This window comes from Lepisosteus platostomus, chromosome 4, assembly GCF_059453375.1.
Source record: "Lepisosteus platostomus isolate fLepPlt1 chromosome 4, fLepPlt1.hap1, whole genome shotgun sequence".
Classification (NCBI taxonomy): Eukaryota; Metazoa; Chordata; class Actinopteri; order Semionotiformes; family Lepisosteidae; genus Lepisosteus; species Lepisosteus platostomus.
This window is the reverse complement of record NC_142614.1, coordinates 22,383,831-22,411,373: the sequence shown is the minus strand read 5'-3', so window position 1 is coordinate 22,411,373 and position 27,543 is coordinate 22,383,831. Positions and strand designations below refer to the sequence as shown.

At 36.6% G+C, this 27,543-nt stretch overlaps 1 protein-coding gene across 3 annotated transcripts in view; it reads left to right on the top strand.

The window, feature by feature from the left end:
* The window catches only part of smarca2 (SWI/SNF related BAF chromatin remodeling complex subunit ATPase 2), a 54,114-nt gene extending 27,595 nt beyond the window's left edge, over window positions 1–26,519 (top strand). For 2 of the 3 annotated variants that reach the window (XM_088629033.1, XM_088629034.1), the window contains exons 25-35: window positions 394–557; window positions 3,019–3,246; window positions 4,503–4,529; window positions 8,727–8,804; window positions 9,924–10,142; window positions 18,673–18,890; window positions 21,480–21,585; window positions 22,453–22,554; window positions 22,856–22,985; window positions 23,220–23,356; window positions 25,210–26,519. In XM_088629033.1, the coding sequence (XP_088485159.1) occupies window positions 394–557; window positions 3,019–3,246; window positions 4,503–4,529; window positions 8,727–8,804; window positions 9,924–10,142; window positions 18,673–18,890; window positions 21,480–21,585; window positions 22,453–22,554; window positions 22,856–22,985; window positions 23,220–23,356; window positions 25,210–25,248 (1,448 nt within the window). In that variant the 3' untranslated portion in view covers window positions 25,249–26,519. The remainder of the gene's footprint in view (window positions 1–393; window positions 558–3,018; window positions 3,247–4,502; window positions 4,530–8,726; window positions 8,805–9,923; window positions 10,143–18,672; window positions 18,891–21,479; window positions 21,586–22,452; window positions 22,555–22,855; window positions 22,986–23,219; window positions 23,357–25,209) is intronic. The other variant, XM_088629035.1, reaches the window with a different exon arrangement.
* The last annotated feature ends 1,024 nt before the right edge of the window (window positions 26,520–27,543 follow it).

The window sequence follows — 27,543 nt, the reverse complement described above, 5'->3', positions numbered from 1 at the left end:
TAAATCAGACATTTTTGAAACAGTGTTTTGATTTATTCTTGTTGGGTATTTTTTTAATTTAACTTCACTAAATTGGTGATATCTTATTGACATTTAGTGAACACTGATTAAACTGGCAAGTTGTGGTAGAAGTTCCTGGTAAATTTACTGATGCACATCAGGGAGTCAGAATGTATCCTTACAACTTCAGATGTGTTTTAAAAAAATGGTAAAGGAGGTGGTGGGTGGCTTAAATTTGTCAAGTGTGCATAAAGAATAATTTGCATGCGAGTTTCTTTCTCTGAATAGATATTCCTATCTTGTCCTTTCAAACTCCCAATACTTTTACAAGGGTAAAGTATTAATACATTTTGTTGATAGGTTCTTACCAAGTATGGTGTTTTATTTCCATAGGGACAACTAAGTCAGAGGACCGTGCTGCATTGCTGAAGAAGTTCAATGATGAAGGCTCTCAGTACTTCATCTTCTTGTTGAGCACCAGAGCAGGAGGACTGGGTCTAAACTTGCAGGCTGCAGACACAGTGATCATATTTGACAGTGACTGGAACCCACATCAGGTTTTTATTTTGGAAAAAGCTTTAATAATACATAGAAGGATACATTAGTACTTGTGAAATAGTCTTCATTATTTCACTCATTCTGCAGTTCTATGTTGTTGTCCTGTTTTATGACTTTCTATGTGTTGTTTTTTGCCATTACTTCTCTTGACGTGGCTCACTGTCTGTAGTGGCCTCTGTAACTTGCTAGACACCTGTGACCTTGGACAAGTCAGTAGAAGCTGTGGCAGTATTCCAAATGAACCTGTTGTGCTGTGAGCTTGGCAGAGCTCCTTGTAAAAAAGACAAAGCTTTCAAAACACAGTATACAGTACACAGTCCTCATCGTTCCTGTGCTGGTACAGGGGTTATAGTGAAAAAGCTGATGAAAACAGGTCTATAAATTTCTCCTACAAATTGAAGAACCTAAAAAGAAGAAGTATTTTTATAATTTATTTTTAAAGCTGGAGTACTAATGTGACCTTAACCATAAAATCAACTATATCATGATTATTCTAACATATGAAGTTTATATTGACATCTTCAGGTAACTGGAGTTTTTAGTTTGCTTTTGTTTTGCTGGGAATACTTTTGTTTCACTTCAAGTCGAAATAATATGAAATACATTCTTCTGTTATGCAATGTTTGAAGCTCCTTTTGAGTCTATACACTAAGTGGCAAGCAAAGAAAGCTGTTGGTACCCATACTCATTTATTGCTGCATTAATGCCTTTCTGCGTACAGTACATACAGATGCAAGAAAATGTTTGTGATCCCTTTGGAATTACCTGGATTTGTGCTGGATTAATTATTCATAAAAATCTTCAACTAAGTCACAATAATAGACAAACACAATCTGCTTAAACTAATAACACTCAAACAATCGTACTTCTCAGTACTGAACACATCGTTTAAACATTCTCAGTCTAGGTTGGAAAAAGTGTGTGAACCTCTAGGCTAATGACTTCTCCAAAAGCTAATTGGAGTTAGGCGTTCCAATCAATGAGACGAGATTGGCGGTGTGGGTTGAAGTTGCCCTACCCTATAAAAAAAGTCACACAAAGGTTGGTTACTGACAGAGTCTGCTCTTTTTAAGAAAGAGCTGTTCACGTGAACCATGCCCCGATCAAGAGGAATATCAGAGGACCTTAGAAGAAGAATTGTAGAGATGCATAAAGCTGGAAAAGGCTACAAAAGCATTTCTTAAGGCCTGGGTGTTCATCAATCCACAGTAAGACACATTGTCTACAAATGGAGGAAATTCAGTACTGTTACTACTCTCCCTAGAAGTGGGCATCTTGCAAAGATCACGGCAAGAGCGCCGAGTGCAATCCTGAAGGAGGTGAAAAAGAACGCTAGGGTAACAGCAAAGGACCTGCAGAAATCTCTTGGCCTTGCCAAAGTCTCGTTCATGTGTCCACTATAAGAAAAACACTGAACAAGAATGGCGTCAATGGAAGGACACCACGGAGGAAACCGTTGTTCCCCCCAAAAAACATTGCTGCATGTCTCAAGTTTGCACCTGGATGTTCCACAGCACTACTAGAACAATGTTCTGTGGACAGATGAGACAGAAGTTGAGCTCTTTGGCAGAAAAGCACAATGCTGTGTTTGGAGGGGGGAAAAAAACACTGCACACCAACACCAAAACCTCATCCTAACAGTGAAGCATGGTGGAGAGAGCTTCATGGTTTGGGGCTGCTTTGCTGCCTCAGGGCCTGGATAGCTTGCTGTCATAGAGGGAAAAATGAATTCAAAATCGTATCAAGAAATTTTACAGGAGAATGTCAGGGTAGTGGTCCGTCACCTGAATCTTAATAGAAGTTAGGTGATGCAACAAGACAATGGCTCGAAACACAGGAGTAAATCAACAACAGAATGGCTTAAACAGAAGAAAATGGAATGGCCAAGTCAGAGTCCATACCTCACCCCAAGAAGAGAGCTGTTCATGCAAGGAATCCCAGAAATATCAATGAACTGAAACAGTTTTATAAGGAGGAATGGTCTAAAATTCCTCCTAACCATTGTGCAAGTCTCATCAGCAGCTACAGGAAATGTTTGGTGGAGGTTATTGCTGTTAAAGGTGGTTCTATCAGTTAATAAATGCAAGGGTTCACATACTTTTTCGAGCTTGGACTCTGAATGTTTAAATTATATGTTCAATATTGACAAGAAGTACAATTGTTTGTGTGTTATTAGTTTAAGCAGATTGTGATTGTCTATTATTGTGACTTTGTTGAAGATCAGATCACATTTTTATGAGTAATTAATGCAGAAATCCAGGTAATTCCAAAGGCTTCACAAACTTTTTCTTGCAACTGTACATTTCTTTTGTATTAAAATAATGGAAGCTCTAGCTGTGTTATTTCTTCCAGTGCATAATCGTGTTTAAGCTTATCTGATAAAGAAATACCAGCTTTATATACTTAAAGCTTGGATGAGAACTACTCTCTTGAGAGTTCAAATCTTGTTTCCTCTTACAGGACTTGCAGGCTCAGGACAGAGCTCATCGTATTGGACAACAGAATGAAGTGCGAGTCCTACGTCTCTGCACTGTCAACAGTGTGGAAGAGAAAATCTTGGCTGCTGCCAAATATAAGCTCAATGTTGACCAAAAGGTCATTCAGGCGGGAATGTTTGATCAAAAGTCATCAAGCCATGAGCGAAGAGCATTTCTGCAAGCTATCTTGGAGCACGAAGAGCAAAATGAGGTAGGTTGAAAGTGTAAATCATATTTGCAGAAATCCTTCTTTCAAATTGAAGTTCTCTTTTCTTTTTGTTTTGCATGTGTTTCTTTTGCCCATGTCTTGTACTGCGACCTTTCCGTGCCAAATGCTTTTGATATTTTATTCTATCAAGCTTTTCCATTTAAAACATAAAAGAAAATGTTATGATAGCATGCTAATATACTGTATGAATGAAGGGAATAGCTAATGACAATGCCTTGTGAAACCTTAGTCCAAACGTGTAAAAAGTAGTGTTTAAAAATGCAACAAATAGAAACGTAGCAACATAACCAAACTTTTTTCACTCTTAAAATCACCTATGAAATTTAACTGTGACATCATTAAAAAAGCTAAGGCCAGTCCAGGCTTTAAATTGACAGCCCTACAACAGTTATGCCTACCCATAGCCACATATGCATCAAGTATGCATCTACTTGAACCTAGAAATTGAACATAGTTCTGTAGTTTCCAGACACTATGCTAATTTGTACAAAGCTTACCTTAAACTTAGGGGTCATAGCACTGTGGACCTGCAGGTTACACACAGTTACACTAGTGATTGCATGCCATCATCTTTTTTTGCAAATATTATCATACTTGGTCTTATCTTTTTGAAGGTGTTAGATGGAGTAGATAATCTTTATATATCCAGTGCTTGTTCAGTGTCATTCATAAGTATCTGGGGTCATTAGACTGAGGCTTGTATTTCTTAAATGCTATTCTATTGGAAATAAATTGTATTAATTTCTCTGTTTTAGACTGTTTTAGTTTGCCAATATTTTATTAGTATTTGAACATTCATGATTATGTTTATTATAATTATAGAAATGTATACTGTATTTTCTAAAAAATAATCACTAAACTGCAGATATTAAAACTACTGTAAAATGTTTTCGAAAACGTAGATGACTGACAGTGTACAGTTTGTAAAATAAGTGCATTACACTGTGGTACATGATGATTAAAGAAGTTCTCACTAGATATAACTTTAGGTTCTCTTTTGTTCATTGATTCATCTCACTTATATTCAGTATTACTTAATCAACAATATTTATTTTAACTTTTTATGGCTGTAGATGTAATTTGATATACAAAGAATTAGGCCCTGTAGACTGATAGCTGCTTTAATCTTTAAATCCACTGGCTATCTCTTCCAGTTAAAACTACATTTACCATCCACACGTTTTACTTTACATGAACTGTTTCTTTCCTATTCTATTGTTATTCTCGCGTTGATGAAGGACGAAGACAATGTCCAGACGTCGATGGTAAATAACTATCTTACCTCAGTTTTATCCCCTAATATTGTCATCTACGTTTTCTGGAAATGAAATGTTATGTTAACTAAACATACTGCTCATGCATTTACTGTTTCGTTTGGCCGAAAATGTTTAATCTGCTTCTCGTTGAAAGCAAATGGATTTGCATGAATGTCCTGACAGATACCAGGTTGCTTAGCTTGGTGCATGAGCAGTTTAACTCTCTGCCATTTCGTTCCATCTTAGGTGCGTAAAATTGTAAATGCCAGTGTGGAGACTCATTAAACTATATCATTAGGTTACTCTATGATGTTTTTCCATTTGCCACATACTGTATTCATTGCTACAAATACAAAATAGGTATTATGAGAACTATTTGTCCGTAATATTTATTAAGTTTTGTTATAATTTTATTATTAATATATTATTATAAATAATATTTATTATATTTTATTACAGTGCTTTTGTGTAGGACTTTGAGAATTTAACATTATTACTGCTTTGAATATATATATTTTGCTCAAGAATAATAAATACAAAAAGTTTGAAACCCAACAAAACGGAAGGAAAGAGTGCTATGTATATCTAGGACCAAATTAAAATTATGCTAAGGAAAATATTCATAGTGCTGCATAGAAAAAACATACAAACACATGGCATTTGAGTGTAGGGTAATGTGCTTCAAATTAAATATATTTAAGCATAAAACGTGATGTATCATATGTGCTTACAGCTCTTACAGTGCAGTTAGACTCTTTCTGTGCTGTTGGCATTAACACCAATGCTGGTTGCTGCAGAATGGGGTGGTGAAGGTTTTTCCTCATTACACAGTACAAAAAGGCTTATTAATTTTAAATATCAGATATCTGGCTTTTGATGACGCAGAGGTCATTAGCAAAAAAAACAGAGAAGTGAAAACCTAAAACTAAAGCTGGGTCCCTAAATCAGTCCACTAATTACTTTTCTGAATTTGGGAATATACTGTAAAAAGATGGCAATAAGCAGTCATCTGCATCATACCTTTAGAGTTTAAAGTACAAAATACAAAGTTGAAAATTGTAGCTCAGAGTTCAGCAAGGATGTGTGCTTTTCATTTCAAATATTTTTGAATTTAATTGTTGAAGTCTTAGAACACAGAACAGTAAAGCAACACTGTTTAGTTGACTATATGTAAAAAGATTTGTTGACCATACTGATTAGAGAAAAAAACAAGTTACCTACAATTTGTGTGTAGAGCAAAAGGTAGAATCAGTAATTTAGAAATAATGTAGTATTATTATTATTATCTGCACACTTGACTCTTCTTATCTTCTGACTTTTCATTTGAACACTATGGTATGCTACATTAGAAACTGTTCATTTCTACTTCTATAATACACTGCATTTGAAATTTGTGTTTTTGAATTTACTTATGCATTCTCTGTTTAACTCTTATTTTTGCTTTTGCATCCCAGTTTCATATTTGTAAGGTTACCTACTTTTATAATCAATCACATTTTCAAATAAAAGAACTTTTAGATATATAAATTGATATAAATATAAAAATGAAAAAAATAGTAGAACAGATTTCATAGTCTTTAGAAAACCGTAATTACAGGCCAAGTCAGATAATAGACTGAGGGAAAAACTTCATCTATTAGCCTGTTTGAATATGTTTCTAAGAGGAAGCAATCCCACTCCTACACTATAGTACTGCAGTAATAACTGACAGATTCTGTTGAGAATTGAGTATTAACATTGATATTATGGCTCAGCCTTAAACCAAACCTGTTTGAGGATTGTGAATTGATTTGCAAAATGATCAGGAGGCTCTTTAGGGCAGGTGTTCAAAATTCTACAATATGTATGGTCACTTGCATTGTTAAGCGCCCTGGGGCAGCCTTGTTGTGAAAGGTGCTATATAAAAATCATTTGAATTGAATGGAAAATTCTGAGCCCTGCTTGTAATCATCTGTGATCATGTATTGCATTAGATGTTAACTTTATAAACTTTAAAATTGAACCATGAGTTTAAAATCTCATTTGCTCATGCATACAGTATGTCACCTCATGTACAGTATCATTTCTGGTTTTATTGGGTTCTGTCATCTTCAGCTGTCACTGATTATACAGTATATTCTGCCTCCCTCCACTATGGGGAATAAGCTGTGTGGCAGAAGGACATGTCTAGATTGGTGATACATTTTGTGTTAATCTTCTTTGAAACTGTATTGGGTCCCCTCTTAAACCTGAAGGTGACATTGGGGGTGGTCAATAACTGGTCAATCACAGGTTCTCACATGGTGATACTGCTGCTGTATCCTTGTGCAAGGTGCTTTTTCCAGGTGACTGTAGTAAGCCCAGCTATGTAAATTGTTTCCAAATTTGGAAATTTTGATTTTTTTTAAAAAGGTAAATGTTTCCTGAGTAAATCTTGTTGGATAATAGTGTCAGCCAACTACAGTAAATAATAATTAAATGAAACACTATGTAATGGCCCCGTATAAATGTATTTACAAGTTAACAGGTGCAAAAAAACACTTGATTGTGTAAATCGCAAAACTGGAATTTTAATTGATTGTTCAAGGAAGAAAGCTGTTTCAGTATGGTAGGAAATACGGGTGACCCTTGTCCAGTGTGGGGGTTTAACGTCTCTCCAAAGCGACTGCAAATCAGTATTGGAGAAAATTAACAAATTAGATAATATATGACTGTGTAAAGTCAACCATTAATGCCCATTGAGGTGTATTATTACACACAAATATAGTTAATAGTTCTACCTACAGTGAATTGTATATGAAATGAAAATGTAATACAGAAATGTAAAATAAAAACATGCACATTTACGACTTATTAAAAGCTTACCTTTGAATGAATATTCATAATTCAATGCAACTTATCCAGAATCTTTAAGTTTCTGCAAAGATCATGATCTTACAGGTTTTCTTCTCAACATGACCATTTTCTGGTTCCTTGTGTTTTGATGTCTTAGTGCTTTAAGCAATTAAACATTTTTTTTTTAAAGAGGCAATCACTACATCACTAAACTTCTCAGGCTTACAGTGAGGAGTGTTGGGTGATGTGGGAGTATTAGAAAGCTTAAATACTAGTTTTGGTGAACTTTGCATAGTCCATATTTTTTCCCAGTGATTTTTTTTTTTGTGTATAATCAAATTTGAATTGGGCAGTCCCACATTTGAGGAGTATTTAGTACATAAATAGTTCACACATTTGAACTATACAGATTATTTTCCTTTGCAAACAGTGTCAAGTGGCTTGTTAGAATGCCTTTTTGAGTCATCTAAATGTAATGTGATTGATGCAATAAAGTTTGCCTGTGCTTTCAAAAATTTGAATGATTTGTCCAAATCCTTTTTCTATTTATGTGTTTCTGAGCTGCCTCTTTCTACTATAGTTATCTTCAGGTTGAAATTGGAATGCACTTTTCAGGCAAAGAAGATTCAGTAGCATGGCCTATGCATGTTTGGTCTCAAACCTATGCATGATTTAATACTACAGTATTATAATGTAATACTACAGTATTATTCATGGTGTTGATAAAATATATACCCAGCACTTGTAATTGCACTTGTATATTACTGCCATGTAATATATATATATACGGCACTTATAAAGTTGTGCCATCCCACTCATTTAAAGCATTGTAGACTGAGTATACCATATTGTTTGCATTTAAAGATTTGAAAAATGTAGATGAAAAGTCTTTTAGTAGTTTAGAAACCTGTTTTCTCATCATTCTGTAACACATGCTATGTGGATTGGTTTGCCTTGTGAAGTGTAGATGAAATTTGCAAAGGAAATAATTAATATTTAATGATCTAATTTTAATATGCAAGTGATCATACATAAGCTTATGTAAGGTTCTTTCAATTTAAGAATGCTTAGGAAAATGAAATAGTAAATCAAAAACTGGAGAAAAAATAAGGCTGTATTTTCTATACAAAACCCTTGCTTCTAACCTGTAGATTCCATAAAGTTTAGTAACACCTACAAAATGTATGGGAAAAAATGAAACAATAGACAGAAACATAATATAAGGTCTGAGGTAAAATGTTCACATGAAAAATGTGTACAATTAGTATGTTACGAGGTGATTTTGCCCTAGCTACTTTTTTACTTTGAACATTTGAAAAATATGATTGCAAATAAATTGCTGTCTTAGTCTGTTTGCTGTTTTATATTTGGTGAATCTTTCTATTCTGGCAGGAAGAGGATGAGGTTCCTGATGATGAAACCCTTAATCAGATGATTGCTCGAAATGAGGAAGAGTTTGATCTCTTCATGGTAAGAAATGTACCATTTAATAATTTTTCAACTAAGTAATATTAAGAAATAATAATAATAATAATAATTGCTTACACTTATATAGCGCTTTTCTGGACACTCCACTCAAAGCGCTTTACAGGTAATGGGGTCTCCCCTCCACCACCACCACCAATGTGCAGCATCCACCTGGATGATGCGACGGCAGCCATAGTGCGCCAGAACGCTCACCACACATCAGCTATTAGTGGGGAGGAGAGCAGAGAGTAATTAAGCCAATTCATAGATGGGGATTATTAGGAGGACATGATTGGTTAAGGCCAATGGGAAATTTGGCCAGGACGCCGGGGTTACACCCCTACTCTTTTCGAGAAACGCCCTGGGATTTTTAATGACCACAGAGAGTCAGGACCTCGGTTTTACGTCTCATCCGAAGGACGGCACCTATTTACAGTATAGTGTCCCCATCACTATACTGGGGCATTAGGACCCACGTGGACCACAGGGTGAGCGCCCCCTGCTGGCCCCACTAACACCTCTTCCAGCAGCAACCTTAGTTTTTCCAAGGAGGTCTCCCATCCAGGTACTGACCAGGCTCACACCTGCTTAGCTTCAGTGGGTTGCCAGTTGTGAGTTGCAGGGTGACATGGCAAATGTAAATACAGCATTACATTTGAGTGGTCATGTCTAAAAACCTTTATGTGGGATAAGCTCGGTCTCTGAACTGTGATAAAAATCTGACTTTTGATTTGTAAACCATTTTTACCATGGTCCTAAAACAATAAGATTGTATAGTACTTTGCTGACCAAACACTGATTTGAAATGTCTTAAATTCATTTAAGCAAAATAAATAGCTACTTCACTCAGTTGTTTACAATTTACATAATTGTCACAGAAAGAAAAGATATTTTTCATGACGATAATGGTTCTCAGAACATGTTTTTGATGAAACGCGGGAAATAAAAACAATTACAAAATGCCATTTAACAAATTGAATCCCGAAAAGCCCATTCATTTTAATCATTCATTAAAAGCAATTATGAGTCATCTGAGTTCCTTCCCATGTGAAAGAGTTGAGCACTGTAGGGCCAAGTCATGCAGCCCATCTTTTTCTAAACAAAACGTTTCATCCCCATCAGCGCATGGATCTGGATCGCCGCCGCGAAGAGGCGCGGAATCCGAAACGGAGGCCCCGGCTGATGGAGGAAGATGAGCTGCCGTCCTGGATCATTAAGGACGACGCGGAGGTGGAGAGGCTGACCTGCGAGGAGGAGGAGGAGAAGATCTTTGGCCGGGGCTCTCGCCATCGCAGGGATGTGGATTACAGCGATGCCCTGACCGAGAAGCAGTGGCTGAGGGTATGTCACATACGTCTCTTCATTTCTTCATCTCTTGTAGCACTGTTAAAAACGGCTGGCGCTGCTAACCCACACAAAGTATCATGCAGTGCTGAGGCAACAACTCAAAAATGAAACGTTTGGCAGAAGAAAGCTATCAACAGCGATACCTGATATTAACCATCAGTTTGTTCATTTGTCTCACCATTTTATTACTTGTTGGCAGCAACAAAAAGATTTAACTGTAGCATATTTGTCATTCTGCTTTTGCTGCAGTGAACCTGCTATTCTGATTTGTCTGTTTGCGAATTGATTACTAAATTTTCACAACTTTTTTTAAGGTGGTGGATTAGTGCTGTAAAGTGTTATAGCACACCCTCTGAATTGAAATAGGTATGTCACAGGGCTGTACTTGTATGCAGTAGACAAAACAGTGATGCAGATTGGGATTTCCCACATTCCCAGGACAAAGTTGATCAAATAAAACTTGGCAATTTTACAACCACATTTGACTAAAGTTACAGAATTATGATACATGTTTCCACCCTTTTTCTGGAATGTACTGGAGTGTCCTAGCTAAGTATTTATTGTTTTCTGTTGTGTAGGATTTTTTCATAGTTTTATACAAGTCGTGGAAGCCTATAGTAATTGGAAGGAATTTTATTTTTATTTCCCGGCTCACTTTTTGAAAGTGCCCGCTTTCGAAGAAGCCGCTCTCTAAGAGATTTCTGCTACTATCACAGTGTACTTGTACAGATAATGCAAACAAATGTCCACACAGCTCAAAAGAGTTTTGGAAGCAATATAAGCATCAGCGGTACCACTATTACTGTCAGTTACAAACTAAAGTGAATAATTGTTAAAGTTATAAAGTAATTCAAAATGCTTAACATCTTTTTCTTAATTATTACAAATGATCAGTTTGATTTACCAATTCAATGCCTTTGCATTAAAGTAGAAATATCATGCTTAGATTTACAAAAATACTCAGTGTATCTAACGGTGCTAATTAGATTTAAAAGCTTTAATGTAACTTTTAGTGAATTTCTTTGGCCTTTTTCTGTGACTGTATAATTATATGCTTATGTACTCATCAAATAATATTTAAAGTATTTTGATGGATTCATTTGTGGTCATGTATGTTGACAAGGCAATTGCTATCCATAAGGTGTTATCATTGCTTATCTTTGTTATTCTGGGACAAGCCTCTTGTTATTGAATTTGTGGGACAAATTATGGTTCTGTGTAAGCCAAAATGGCATTTTTACTTTGTATTTGAAAACATTTGAATATAATTTTCTTATGAACCACAATACTAATGAAATTGATATTTGGCATTTGTAAAGTTTACATCGGAAAAGCTGATGCGCTGTTTTTTAAGCTCACAATAGGCAATATCTATTTTGAGATGCACAACCTATCGTGCAAGCTGTTCATGCTAAAAAAAAACTGGAATTCATCCATTGGTATGGATGTATCTGAATTGAGGATCCTGCATGAACCACGAAAGCTGTGTGATTGACACAGATTTTGACAAAGAATTTCTTTTTCTTTGGTGTCAAAAAGATAAACTTTATTTTATATTGCATCTATAAAAGTAGCATCTCAAAGCACTGTACACAGTGTTAAAACAATTATAGGGCTAGCAAATTACAAAGGACATATAAAAAAGCCAATTGGTTAGAACTGCAATATAAGTTAGAAAATGGAGCAGACACAGAAAGTAAAAGCAGTAAATTAAAAGCCTTTCTGAGAAAGGTTTTGAGTCTAGATTTAAATGCAGTCAGGGCAGGGACTATATGATTTTCTTGGGGATAGAATTCCAGAGCTTTGGGGCAAAGCAAGAGAAGACCTGATCACCCACATAATGTAAACAAGCTTGAGGGACAACTAGACGACCAAATCAGATTAACAAAAGTTGCGAGGTGGGGAGTAGACAGATAATATGTCAGATAGGTACTGAGGTGCTGTACCTTGTAAAGGTTTGCACTTATATGGTTTAAAGCCTTAAAGGTGAGCATGAGAATTCAGTCTCAGGTCTACTCAATATCTGATAAGAATCCAGTGCATATGTATGACTGCTTATGACTCCTAGACAGGCATAATGTGATCTCTTGCACACGGTCTGGTCAGTTTGTTCAGTGTGGATTACGATACTCCCATGAGCAGGGTGTTACAGTAATCAATTCTAGAAAAAAACAAAAACAAATGTGTTGACCAGCTTTTCTGCAACAGTGAAAAACAACATGGGATGTAGTCTGGCGATATTTCTGAGATGGAAGAATGATGTTTTGACATGAGGGTCCAACATCAAGCCTAAATATCATCCCTAAATTCTTAGATTTTGATTGAAATTCAGAGTGCCATCCACAGCTAGGGTTACTGTGTTGGCTTTATGAAGGTAAAGGGAAGTGCTGAGTAGTATGACCTCAGTCTTGTTGCTGTTTAAGTGAACAAAATTTTGTAACATCTAGGTTTTTATATCAGAGACACCATTAGAGAGTGCAGAGATAGCTCCTTCAGTGTCAGGGTAATATAATATGGATATACATTTGAGTAATCATCAGCATAGAAATGATAGTTTAGACCATGTGATTTTAATGTATAACCAAGTGGGAACATGTACAGTAGATGCTGAATAGCAGGGGGCCCAGTATCGAGTCTTTGAGAACACCAGACTTAATAAACAAACCATCATAACTAAAATCCCCAAGAGAAACAGAGTGTCAGTGATGAGTAAGATAAAAGTTTAACCATTTAAGAGTAATGTCAGAAAACCCCAAATACAGTTTAGAGACGGTAGAGTAAAATGTCATGATTAACAGCATCCAGCACTGAGGTCTAGGAGAAATAGGATAGAGAGCCAGAATGAGCTGCCACAAGATACTCATTAGTAACATTAACGAGGACAGTCTCTCTGATGTGTAATTAATTGTCTGAACCAGATTGGAAGGGTTGAAAGAGGTTATTTGCAATGAGTTTATTGTTGGAATGTGTTGCAACAGCACGTTCTAAAATTTTCACAAAAAAGGGCAAATTAGATATAGGATGAAGATTGTTTAGGTTGTTCAGAGCCATGTTTGGTTTAGATGCATTGATACGCTTGGTATCAAGAGCAGTTAAAAGAGAGCTATTAAAGGTTTGAACCTTGTCATTCAGCGTATCAGAGATAGGAAAGCAAGACAATGAAGAGAGAATAGATTCATCAAATGCATTCTGGTCAAATGATTGCCAGTTGGAAAAACTTAACACTATCTGTGTTGCTTTGGTTTAACTCTTACGCATGTTGCAGTAGATGTTTTCGTAGCAACACCATTCTCCGTTTTTTTAGTAATTTCTTCTTATTAAATAACAGCTTTATCAAACTTGTCAAAAATAAATCTTGTCAATATGGTGTTAAGAACATATCTGCGTAAGAGGAAAGAATCAGTCCCAAGTGTAACAATCACTGTTTGCAGGCTCAGCACTATAGTGAATATGATTTTATGATTCTTCAAAAAGCAGAAAACTAGTTGGCTGTTAGCGAGAGATTGAGTGTATTAAAAATAATCAAAGCTAACGGATAAGTATATGTTCATACTTGCCACATTTCAAAATGAAGCCGCAAAGTTCAGCCTTTGTTTATTGCTCCAATATTAAAAATGTATGAATTGTAATGCATTTTTATTGCATGTAAGTACAGTCAGAGATGAGAGAGCCTTTGTGAGAAAGGAAGAATGTATAATGTGTAGCAAATCTGTATGCTTGTTCTTCATTAGACTTGTGATGAGCTGCCACAGGTGAGTCAGAGCCCTTTTTATCACAAACTGGAAATGTGTTTTGTGCTAGTTTTGTATACATCAAGCATTTCAGGATTCATTTAAATGAAAAATGCTTTATAAATGCAGGTAATTATTATAATGTAAGCATGTTTTGAAAGGTTTCTTATTAACTGCTCTGGGCTGGACCCAATTAGTACATTTGACTAGTGTTTTAATATGCAAAATACAGACAGTATGCTATTTTTTTGTTCTGTAAGTCCTGTTACATTCTTTAAAATGTGTAAAAATATAAAATGTATTTCATTGTCCAACAATTTTGCATGACTGCTAAAATCATAGTATGCTCCACTTCATTTGGATGGAATATCTTACATACACTGACATTATTGAGGAAAAAGCATTTTATGTGAAATAAAGGCCATGCCATCTATATTTACTTTTCAGAAGCTGTAATTTTTTATGTATAAAACAGTGCAGCATTAAAGAAAATGAAATTCTTTTCTGTGCTCCGTCACGTCTGAATTAAATATATGAAATGTTTTTTTAAGGACAGTTTACGTTTTAGGTTTTTTAAACTCATAAAATCATTAAAAGATGAAGCAGATAAAATATAGAAAATCGGTGAGTTGAAAGTCTTTGTGTATGCATGAAATATTGCAGTTCTTAGAAGCCAGTATCACAACATACACATCAGTATATTATAAAGTATGCAAAACGAAACAGCCTTTAAGTGAAAATCTGATGGCTTAAACAGGGAGTAAAAAAAACTGGTAAGTAATAGGCAATGTTAAAACAAGCATACGGAGGAAGGCTTCAGGCCTTGCACTAGGAAGAATGAAACAGCAGAACTGGAGACCACAATCCATTCAGTGTTAAATTTTCAGAAAGAAAAATAAAATTACTTGTATATGAAAACATAGCATTCCCCCAGCTCTCTTTTTTACTGATCAGCTGATGAAGAGACTAGCTGCACGCTGCTTTGCCGGGTTGTTAATTTTATCCCCTCTAACTGTGGTTTCTGATAGCCGGCCTGCTGATTGCAATAAGGTAAATATCCTTCTTTATTGTCGTCTACAAGATTCAGCAGGGCTACATCACAGGCATGTGTAGGTGTGCAGCAGGAAAAAAAAAACAGCTTTCACAGCAGAGGCAGCGTAGTGCTTGTGAAACGGTATTAAAATGAAACAAGACAATATGCATGCAGCAGTTGTTGTTTTACAGGTTATGTTTTGTCCTCTGGATTTATCTGAAGAGCTGCAGTTCTCTTACATGCTGCTCTGTAGCATGTAGCAGGCAACCTACCGTAGTCACTGAATATTTATGCAGAAGGTTTTGTTATACTCACTTATTTTTTTGACTATTCTGTTTAAAACGGTTATCTGCATTCAGGAGGATTGTGATAGAGATTTGCTGTTGATTATAAGGCCCAGTTCCATGGATTCCCTGAGGACCTGTGTTTGTTCGCTGGATTCTAACATCAATAGATCGCTGCTCAGGCTCTGGAGCTACAGCCTAACTGGTGATCTTTTTTTTTTTCCCTGAGTTGCCTGCCGGTAGCAGATGCATTTCTTTTATAGTGCGTTACCTTCAATTTTAAAATTACACATGGTTATGACATTATTTCGCTGTCTTTATGTGTGTAACAGTCACCGCTAGCATGACAGTATTTTTCACCATAGTGTAAAGAATTTTAAAAGACTAATCTAATCATGTCTAGTGACAGGATATGGGAAGCACTAGGAATGTCATTCGGCTGTATGAAGTAAAGAATGAAATGAAGATCAAATACTTTGCTGAAGGATTTTGGCCAGTGCATAGTTCCCGAGACTTTCCTATTCCCTTTCTTTTTGAAAGGTGTCAAGATTTTGCTATTCAATCCATTCTACCATTTGGAAAAATGAACTCAAGAAAAAGTGTCTTAGTTGTCATCACATATTAAGAGCATGTACTTCTCAGGCTGCACTTTCTTTCCTGCTTTATTCTGGATATATTTGAATTCCTAAAACTTAATAGATTTACCATCCTGATTTTTTGGGGACCTCTTAATTTTTTTGAATTTTTTTCCAATTATAAAATATGTATAAAATGTTTTGCACTGTAGCCAGCTTTAAATACCCTAATCATTGTCATAGTGGTTTAAGATGAGTTTGTGTTACTCTAATATATTCAGAATTGCAGTTAGGTTTTGTGTGTGTTGGCTTTGTAGTAATTGCATGCTACATAGTAAATTTTAATATTTTAATGTCAGTTTAATGAAATGCAGAATATTAATATGTGATGTGCATTATTTTTTGTAAAATTCTAGTTTTCTGATCTTCCTTTAAAAATTTAAAATAAAACATTTTCTGAGGCTTTTATACACTTTACCCTGAAAGAGTCACCAAACATTTTCTTATAGGAATTGTTGTTCACGCGAATTGCTACAATATCTACAGTTCTTCCATGTTATTTAAACTTTACTATATGACATGGATAGGCTGTTATTTTCTATCCTTTTGCAGGCATGTAATATAATATAACTAAATATGTAACTATAGACACACTTCTAATCTTGTATTTATTCTTTTTGTTTATTAATTATATGCTAACATAACAACCTGCAAAGCATACAAGTGTAAATATATTCACATCAATTTATGATGTGAATACTAGAATACCATAACTGTAGTTTATAGAATGTGTACATCATTTTATATTTTATGTAATAAATGGATACAGCTTGATTTTCAGGTTTTACACACCACAGTGAATAGATTATGCTGTCACAGTCCACAAACACTGCCTTGAAATTCATAGTTGGATACATGTATAGCATTTATTTCCTTACCTCTGTAGTTCTCTGTAAAATTTGTATTGCTTACCAAAGAGTATGCATATTTTCTCTTCATAATGTTATCTGGCAAATGGTGGAATCTAGGAAGACAGCACACAGTACATATTACTGTTTGTCTACCTGAAATTGAGACATTATGCAATAATAAAGTTACACATGCAGAGCTTTGGAGAATTCATCCCTTGTTTCCAACAAAAGCACAACAATTATGCTGTTTTTAACCACAGTAGCCTCTCGGCAGCATCTAATGTTGGTGACATTACACTAGGCTACCTTCTTCCACACGTATCTCACTCTGGTCACCTGATGGGTTTGCATGTTGTACGAAGTGCTTTCCAGTCTGATGCTGCAAATGTTATCTTCTAAAAGAGTAATTTACTAGTTGAAAGCCTCTGTCAAAGCCTCTTTATTCCCTGCTTCTCTTCTTGTTTCTTCTTCTCTTTCTCTGTGGTCTTAATGTGATCTTATATTGTGTTTTACTGTACTGCTCCTTGATAATCATTAACCCACACCTTACCTAGTTATACTAAGAGAAATTAGTAAAAATAGTAAGTCAGTATAAAAGGTTTGAAAATATGTTTAAAATGGTATAATGTTGAGATTGATCCATCCATTTCAATTTTAATAATACCATAGCCCAATACAGGCTTGGGGTGAGCTGGATAATCCATCAGACAGTGGGCAAAAGGCATGATACACTCTGGATGCCATTCCATCTCAGGGCACACACATGTGCACGTGAAAGACAATAACGAGACACCAGTTAACCTAGACAGCTATGTTTATGGATTGTGGGAGGAAACCAGAGAACCTAGAGAAAACCCAGAATCGAACCCAGGAAGTAGCTGCTGCCCATGTTGGAATTCGCTGAAACATAAAATTCTGCTGTCATGGATAAATGCTGCAAACACAAAGGGATGAATCTACATCTGCTTTAAAATATTATGGGGTTTTCTACAGCCTTCGAATATATTTTCTGGTCTGTTGTGGCTCATTTCAGAAAAAAAAAAGTTTCAAGTAAATGTTTGTTACATTGCTTTTGTTTTACCTACTAACACAATTGCCATAGGAAAGCCATATCTGCCTCTGACAGGACATGCATAAAAAAACGATTACTTGCAGACAAAACCAGCAGCTGCAACACTGTTGCATTCATTTCACCACTTAGCAAAATAAGCTCCATTTCTTGTCTTCTGTTGACGACAGAGGAATTGCAGAAACCAGTATCTTGATTCATCAGGCCTCTTCTGGTGTAACACGTTTGTCATCTTTTGTTTGCCAGAAGTTTAATTCAGCTTGTTTTAGATTTTTGATTGAACCTGAGAAATTGAGAGACCAATTAAGGCTGAATTAAACTAAAACCTCCAACCACCCAGCAGTCACAAATTACAGTTTCAGGACTTGATGGCAGCTTTTTGCTCAATTGCTTCTGCCCAACAGAAATCTGCCATTAGTCTGGGTTTAAAGAAATGTATACAACAGTGACCCTTGAACAACATAAGCTACACACTACTGTGATTAAAGTTCTAGCATATTTGTTTACATCTTAATTTCATGTAAGTACAACTCTGAAGTAAAACTGAAATAGGGTCCCTTAATCATAGTTATATTTAAACAAGAAGAGGCATGTTTACTTTAATCTAGTGTGGCTACTGCCACATAATGGCTGCCACACATCGCCCAGGTAGGTACTACATTTCATTGGTGGATGAAGAAGGTCTCTTCCTTTAAACATTTAAAATTTTATCAGAGTATATTACTGGAGGCTGACAGCGTGTTTTTCATATCTTAAATCGAAATAACATCATAAATATAATAGTTTTCCAAAATTGGTCTTTTAACCTCAACAATGCCTTGATGGTGGGATGTAAAATGTTCCTTTAAGTAGTCCTTGTTACTTTGTTGGCTTTTAAACTGTTTTATGCAAAAAAAACAGAAATCCTCTCTCAATGAACAGGCCATTGAGGACGGAAACCTGGAAGAAATGGAAGAGGAAATCCGACTCAAGAAACGCAAGCGCAGACGACATGTTGACAAAGAATCTGGGAAGGAGGATGGGGAAAAGGCGAAGAAAAGGCGAGGCCGACCACCGGCAGAAAAGCTTTCTCCAAACCCACCCAAGCTGACCAAGCAGATGAATGCTATTGTTGATACCGTAATTAATTACAAAGATGGGTAAGTGAGGAATATTCTTTTTTGTGGATTGCTGAGTGAATGGTACCTGGGCAGGGTGTAAAACACAAATCGTCTTCCAGCGTGCTTCTCCATAACAGTAGAAAAATGCAAACTGAATACTTCAGTGTAGCGGTGCTTATGTGCACTCTGTTTACAATTACGATCTGGTTAATGGTATCACCAGATCAGCACTTTATTTCTCTTGAATGGTTTTCCTTCCACTTTAAAAGTTAGTCTATGGTTTATCAGAGCTATCAGAATTTCTTGATTTGTCTGGTTATGTCATGGACAATACAGAGGATGAAGCAGAGAAGCATCCACCATGGAGAAAATGAAGACGCAGCTGACACTGACACTGTCTGTGTGAACTACAATGTATTTGGCAGTTTGCCGCAGTGTTGCACAGGTCACTGATAAAAGATTTGGGTTAAAGACTACACAGATCTTCCTAATTTTGAAGAGCATTAGAACAGACTTGCCCTTTAGAAATCTGCTAATGGGATATTGTCAGAAAAATGAATCTTAATAAAGGCTACTCCAAGCCCAAGATAAGTAACCCAGCAAACCTAAGCGAGAGGCATCATAGGGCACTTCATATTCATAGTGGTTTGCATAAGGTTGAAACAAGTAAAGAAGTAGATTCTGAGCTACTTGAAATATTTAACTGAAACTTTTGATGTGTCATTTGTTCATAAAAATATTGTTTATGATACAATCAGAGAATATTTCTGTGCTAAGTCCAGATTGATCAGGCCAGATATCTTAAATAAGAAAGGATCACAAGATACAATTATATATTGTGACGCCACAGGGGTAGTGGCCACCACCGGGGCACAAACAGGCGTTTCCTTTACTCCAGACACGCCCTTCTCAACTTGCTGGGAAACTCTTTCGCTCTGTATGCACTGTGCTCCAAGAGTTACATTCAGAGATCTCTGGGTTTCCAGCTTGCAGACTCTCAGACCCAGAATCTCCACCTCACTCACGCCACTGTCCTCTGGGGGTCCTTCACATCGTCAAGCCGTTCACTTGCGAATTCCCAGGCTCAATGAGCTTCACACTCAACACTGATGACACTTTCTCTCCCTAGGAGCCCCCTGCTCCTCCGCTGTTACCTTCTTCACAAGGGTTACAGGCTTCCACCCCACCCAGTCACCTCTGGGACTGCCAAGGAACCATCCATTCGCTGACGTCCCCTTGACACCTCCGCACTGGGTCTCACATTCACACAGTCCCTAACAACTCGAGTTTCTACTGTACCTCACCATGTGCCAAGGCTCAACACGCTTTCCTTATTTAAAATCCACATACAATCTCCCTGACACCTCTCTCTCGTGTATCAGGCATTTCCGCAGCTAGCAGCGCATCTTCTCTTGTGCCTAGCCACCACTGCGCTTCTCACACACACACAGCTGCTGATGCACCTCGCACTCATGCCCAACCCCCACTGTGTCTCTGCAACACACTGTGTAGCATCAGACTCTGCTCTCCCCAATACATCATATCATCAGGGGAAGGGTCCCTCTGCTGCATTTCAAAATCTGGCTTGCACACACTAACTTACCAAGCTCGCATAAATTCACACAGACTCACAGGCAGCCTTGTTTCCTACTCATGCTAAACAGTCTCTTTCACAATTACACTGTCTCCTCTTCTGAGGCTGTTGCTTTTCCTGGTCCCTCCCAGGTATCTTTTAATGTTCTTCTCCACAGATATACCCGGTTTCCTTCTGAACTGTCGCTCCCTCTCTATGTCCCTTATCAGAAGTTTTCAAGTCGCACACCTGCTGCTCTCATGCCTGTAGCTTCGGGCCGGCCACTCTCATTGTCGAGCCTTCGCGTACAGGAGACTTGATCTCATGCATCCCCTCTTGCCTGCAGTTAGTTCAGGACTGAGGTCCTGCTTGGTATCTAATTAGGAAAGTGTTTGACTTGCCCTTAAAATCCCACAGCTGAAGCTCATCAGCCACGGCAACCCCGCCAAACCACATACTGTAACACCACAAAATATATAGCTTCAATTATATCATCTAATAATTCTAATGACATTAAGAAGCATTAACAATCTGAAAAATGCTGATTCAGCACTCCTGTGTTGCTTTATTTAATGACAGACTACACATGGGTCATGTATCACAAAATGGAAAAAAATATGTAATAGATATGAATTGCAAAGTCAATTATATAGGGATGAATTATAACTTTTTAATGCAAAGTTTAAAATAAATAGAAGAAGCAAAAAACTACATCTTCCTCCCTTTTTTACCTAGAGATGCAAGCAGAACAGATGTTCATTTATTGTGTAGTGATGTCAGAGAATTCATCAAAGGTATAGAATTCTATACTTTTTGCAAGTAATTTTTCAAAAATGACTTTTTTGAAAAAGGTGCTTATTGTAAAGCTTTCCCTGTGTGATACACCACAGTTTTATACCCACTTGCTATTCTGAGTGTGAGTGAAATTTGGAACTTTACCGTCCAAGCACCAGTTTCCTCCTGATGTTATTAACATTACTAACGTAAAGCAGGTACAGGTGCTTGTTATTAATAATCTATGTAATATTATTTATTCTTCTCATTTATCATTTTAGATCTGGCCGACAGCTCAGTGAGGTTTTTATTCAGCTGCCATCCAGAAAAGAGCTCCCTGAGTATTATGAGTTAATCAGAAAACCTGTTGACTTCAGGAAGATAAAGGTAGGATGACAAACTCAAGTTAGTAAAGTAAATTGGAGTGTACCAACCTTTGAAATTAAATATTAATATTCCACATTTTAGTAGAAAATATCAGAATAAATAGGCTGAGTAAACGCAATGAGGAGGGTTAGCATTAGTCGGTCAGGGCTCTCTTGCAGTCTTACAAAACTGTTGGTGAGAAACATGCCTCTCTTGCAGCCAGCACTGAAGCTCCTATATGAGGCTGTGATGCCTGTCACAGATAACCTGTTAAAAGATTAGTGGTGTGAAGTTTGCGGGTTGGAGGAGTCTGCCTTTGGTTCCTCGTTCTCCCTTGTGAGCAGTTCATAACCCTTAACCAAGATGAAAAAAATGCACATTTGCTGTTCCAAACCTGGTAGGTCTATAATAAAAATAACCTTAAAATTTAAAAATAAAGATCTGAATGGAGCCAAGTGCATACAAAATATAATTTCTATCTACAAGTTTATCCTATAATAATAATAATTAATTAATAATTGCATATACTTATATAGCGCTTTTCTGGACACTCCACTCAAAGCGCTTTACGGGTAATGGGGACTCCCCTCCACCACCACCAATGTGCAGCATCCACCTGGATGATGCGACGGCAGCCATAGTGTGCCAGAACGCTCACCACACATCAGCTATTAGTGGGGAGTAGAGCAGAGTAATGTAGCCAATTCATAGAGGGGGATTATTAGGAGGCCATGATTGGTAAGGGCCAATGGGAAATTTGGCCAGGACGCCGGGGTTACACCCCTATTCTTTTCGAGAAACGCCCTGAGATTTTTAATGACCACAGAGAGTCAGGACCTCGGTTTTACGTCTCATCCGAAGACATTCACTTTAAATAATTCCTTTCAGGAAAGAGTCCGTAACCATAAGTACAGGAGCATAGGAGATCTGGAGAAGGATGTTATGCTACTGTGTCACAATGCACAGACTTTCAACTTGGAAGGATCTCAGGTTTGTGCGCCTTAGTGGTTGATGTTGTAGTTGAAACTTAAATGACACTGTAAATTGAAATTTTACTTTTAGTGTTAATGAGCTGAATATTAAACTTTTATCTGAAATGAGGTAGTTTTTTTGACCGCTTTTATTATGTGTGTCTTTCTGTCTATAAATCACTGACTCCTGCATTGTTTCCAAAAAAAGGTATTTGACAAAAAAAACATGCATTACACTTTGAAACTGTAAATGAGCAAAGGTATGAAAGCAGAAATGTATCCTGTTTCAGTCATGCTGAGAGATTATGTTGTGCCCATAGATCTATGAGGACTCCATAGTTCTTCAGTCAGTCTTTAAGAGTGCCAGACAAAAAATAGCTAAAGAGGATGAGAGCGAAGATGAAAGTGGTGATGATGATGAAGAGGAAGATGAGGAATCTGAATCAGAGTGTAAGTTCATAAGTACCTTTTAAACATTACCTAAATCTAAAGTGATCTTTTTTTCTGAGCTGTGTTTTTCTAATTTATAGATGGAAGAATTGTGTGAAATTCCATCTCAGTCCCATTAAAAAGATTGTCAGTCATTTTACAGACCTGTTGAACAAGGGATCGCAAGCAATTTATTCAAAAATCTTTTTTACCCTTCCTCTGTTAGAAACTTATAGTTTTTGTTTTACTTTTCAGCAAAATCGGTAAAAGTAAAAATCAAGCTTGGTAAAAAGGATGAAAAGAGGCATGACAAGGGCAAAAAGCGACAAAGCCGAGGCAAACCTAAGCCCATCGTAAGCGATGATGACAGCGAAGACGAACAGGAAGATCATGTAAGAGGAAGGAGTGATATGGGCTTTCTGGCATTAAGCATCTAGATGAGCGAGCCACTCATACCACCTTTTTCAAGCAAGGTTTATCTAAAATATTTAGATAAAGTCTTATCCAGGCTAATATGGCTCCTCTGTGATGAGAAATAAAAACAACTTTTTATTTGCTTTCTTTTTTTTAATTTGCTTTCAACAGATGAAATTGAAGAAGCTTGAAGTGTGAAAAATACTTTATACTGTTTTCTTCAACCATAGATTTCAAAATATTGTGATTATTGTATATTGTTGGTCTAAGGTATATGATTTGCAAGACTAATTATGAATCATTGTCATACAGTTTAATTGTTTAGGATATAATGTAAACCTTAATAAACAGCTAGTTTTCTCACGTTATTACCTGAAGGTAGATTTTTTGTAGTTCCTCTTTTTCTTCAGCTATTATAAAAATCTATTTTTTTGTCTTTAAATGCTGCAGTTCCAAAGTGAAAAGTAAGTGACACACTATCCCGCAACAGAAAACTTTTTTGCTAATTCAAATATTGCAAATACATGCTGTGGAATGAACCTTTCACAGAATGTCATCATGGTCCCATCACACATTTCTTTTCTGTGTAATTTCTTTAAATCATTATTCCAGAAATATAAATAGTGCTTGGTTATTGTTCTTAGAAATCTTGTGCGCTTTGACCAATTTGCTTTACATTTTTCATATTATATATATATATTAATATTGTAAATAGACTTCCTTACTTGTAAGGACAGATTGACAGAGCGATGGACAGACAAAAGTTGTACCAGCAGGATATTAGAATTGCTGAAAAATGTATCTGACATGAAAGTTAAAATTTCTAATTGAATGTTTAGGTTTTATACACTTTCAATATTGTTTTAATATTGTTATCTTGCATTCAGAAGAGATTTTCTCTTCTCTCTGTAGCATAACCTTCCCACATTGGTAGGAACCAATACAGATAGGCGCCCCTCAGTAACATCCCACTTTGCAGAAAAAGGAGAAACAGAATAAATGTAATGAAGGTCTATAATATTTTCTTCCTTGTTAGATGTTGTGGAGGGAGGTAAAATTTCTGATTTTTTCCTTTGATTGGTTTAATAATATTTACAGTATTCACTGTAAACCATCCCGAAAGGAACAGATCAAAGTTTTTTTTGCGTCTTTATTCACACCTAGTAAACAGCAGACTCTTGCCTGAACAAAAGTTAATTTCGTCATATTATGATGTAATTTATATGGCTTGAAATTCAAAATGTGAGGGAACCTACATCGAATTATGTCATGTCATTTACCAAACCGTTTTATACCATATGGTGTCTCGGGAAGCCAGAGCCTACCAAGCTAGCAACGAGAGCAAGGCAGGGTACACCCTGGACAGGGTGCCAGTCCATCGTCGGGCAAGTGCAAGCCAGTCATACATGGGGACAATTTGGAGGCCACGGTAAAGGCCAAAGGGGGAAATTTGGCCCAGACACTGGGATAACTCGCTACTCTTATAAAGAAATGCCTGGGGATCTTTAATGACCAATGAGAGTCAGGACCTCGGTTTAATGTCTCATCCAAAAGACGGCACCCGCTACAGTAAAGTGTCCCCGCCACTATACCAGGATATTAAGACCCACACAGACAGGTAGCCATTTGAGAGCTGCAGGGTGATATGGCTGCTGGCCTTACATTGAATCATTTACTCTGAAATCAGACTCACCCAGTCAGCTCTGCCTTGACCAATGAGCCGAATCACAAAAAACATTCTTACTAGTTTGTAATATCGGTAAGTGTCTAAGCTGCTGTAGCTATATAAAGCATTAATTTGAAGGTTTGTGTGCTTTGTCTCTCTTTACAGGATCAGTCAGAAGGAAGTGGCGCGAGCGATGATGAATGATCAAGGGGAAAGCTGATCTGCCTTGTATTCACTTTCTGTTCTGAAGGTTTTCATTTGATCTGTGGTAGATATATTTACTTATGGACCCCTACCCTTCTGGATTTATCAGCGTAAAGTCTATGTCTTGGGTAGATATACACATAGCCTGTTTTCTTCTTTTTGTCGAATCCAATGTAATAGTTTTAGTGACCAACTTGGCCTGTGAGGCAATTGTTTCTTACTGTAACTGTGCACCTTCTGCATGTTTCCCATGTTCAAGCATGGGGACAGAAATATAAGGTTATGCTTGTATATACTCTTTTATGAAAAAAAAAAAGATTGACTAAACTAAGTCCAAAAAATAAGTTTGTTGAAAAAAGATTTGTTACTAAAATTGTCTAAAAAAGTAATACACTGATTGGTAGGAAAGTATTAGGTGATGACATGTGTTTCTGAACTGCTTGTGGTCCTAATGAACAGAACGTTTAACCATGATATATGGCAATGGTCCTTTTTATATTTCAGCTAGGGTAATTATAAAATACCACAATGGATAAAGCTAAGTTACATTTATCACCCAGGCTTCAGTAGCTGAGAAACCTTTCCATGCTGTGTAGTTATTCAGTAACAAATTTTTAGTTATTCAGCAACAAACAGACCTATGCAGCCAAGGACTCCCAAAGGTAAAAAGACTATTTTGTGCTGGTGAAGTTTGTCATCCAATTTTAGTAAAACCGAACTTTGTGTCAGTGAAATGCAACAACAAGGTCTCAGATTGCAGCTGAAAGCAAATTTTGCTACCCAAGAACTGTTTCTCTATGAGTAAGACAGCAAAAACATCTGCTTTTTTCAGAGCAGGTTAGAAAGGCAGTGTATTTAAAACATATAATGGCCAGCAGTGGATATGTACTTTGATGACCATGCAGCTATTGATATTTTTATACTCTTAAGAAAGATTTTGTTAAATGTTTGAAAACTTTACAATATTTGCCTCCATCATAAATTTGCTTTGCGCTTATTTGATCTAAGCAACTTGTTTTTCCTTTTTGGGGTAACAAATTCTTAATGCAAGTGATAATTATCTCCTTTTGTCCCCAAGTGTTTGAGTAGTATTCTTGTGGTGCTTCCTATTTCATGTGTAATCCAAAGTGAAACCTTTCTTTTCAAACAAACCTTTCAGTGTGCAGTGTTAGTTATCCTTTTCCTGAAGTGTACTTAATCTTTGCTTTCTTTGCACAGTCTTTGGTTGTAACTCATAGCCCAAGGCAAATAAACATACGCAATTTTGGTGGTTTATGTCTCCATATTTTGTTTTTAAAAAGCAGTCTTATTTCATTGTAATTTGATTTTAATATATTAAACAATTCATGTTTAATATTATATGAACAGGCTATGTTTTAGAGTTCTGTAACACCGATGGTACTTAGAATTTGTGTTGAAGGTTTGAAAATCATCCTGGAAACTGAAGAAAAGGCATTGCCGACTTAATTGCCTGCTACTTACATATTCTAAATCGAAAGGTTTGGTGAATATTCACCACTTCTGTTTTGGTTATTGTCTGCATTGGATAACATGTCAGAATTTCAGAATTTCAAAGAAGATCAAAGGTTTTGCCACTGCACTTGGAATATTCAGGTGTTTAGCTATTTTGTATATAAATGTGCTCTTTATTCTAGTCTACAGTTAGAAGTAGTTTTCTTTAAGAAAAATGTGCTCATTTTTTCACAGGTGCTATAAATGAGATGAACCACAAGAGGTCGCTAAATCAAATCCCCATCATTGCTGGAATAGACCTAATGTTCCCAGAGATCAAAAACGCCTTTTCTTTTCTGTATTCCAGTAGTTTAAACAGAACAAAACCAAGCTGATTCTGTAGAAAAGTACACATATATTCTGCCCTGTTTGTCTTGCACTTTGAAGTTTCTAGCTGTTTAGATAGCACTAAGCCACTGAAGATAGAGATAAATTGGAAGTTAATCCTTGTCTGAGAGCCAGATATGTCAGCTGGAGCTAGTCAGGTGCCAGTGCAATCTCTGCTATTCCTCTGTTGCTTTAGCATTCCTTTTGTGTGCAGCAGCTATCACCACCAGATTTTGCCAGCAATTGAATCCTTAGATTTTGAGCCATTTTGAAAGAATTCTTTGAGAACTCATCAGAATTAAGCATATCTGAAAGGACCAGGTGTTTCCTATTATGAACAGAGCTTTGTTTCACTGTGTTACATCACATAAAGTTTGGAAAAAAAGAATAACAAAAAAGTCAAAATACTGAATCTGCAGTACTTAAAAGGATTCTGACAAAAATTTATGATCCTTC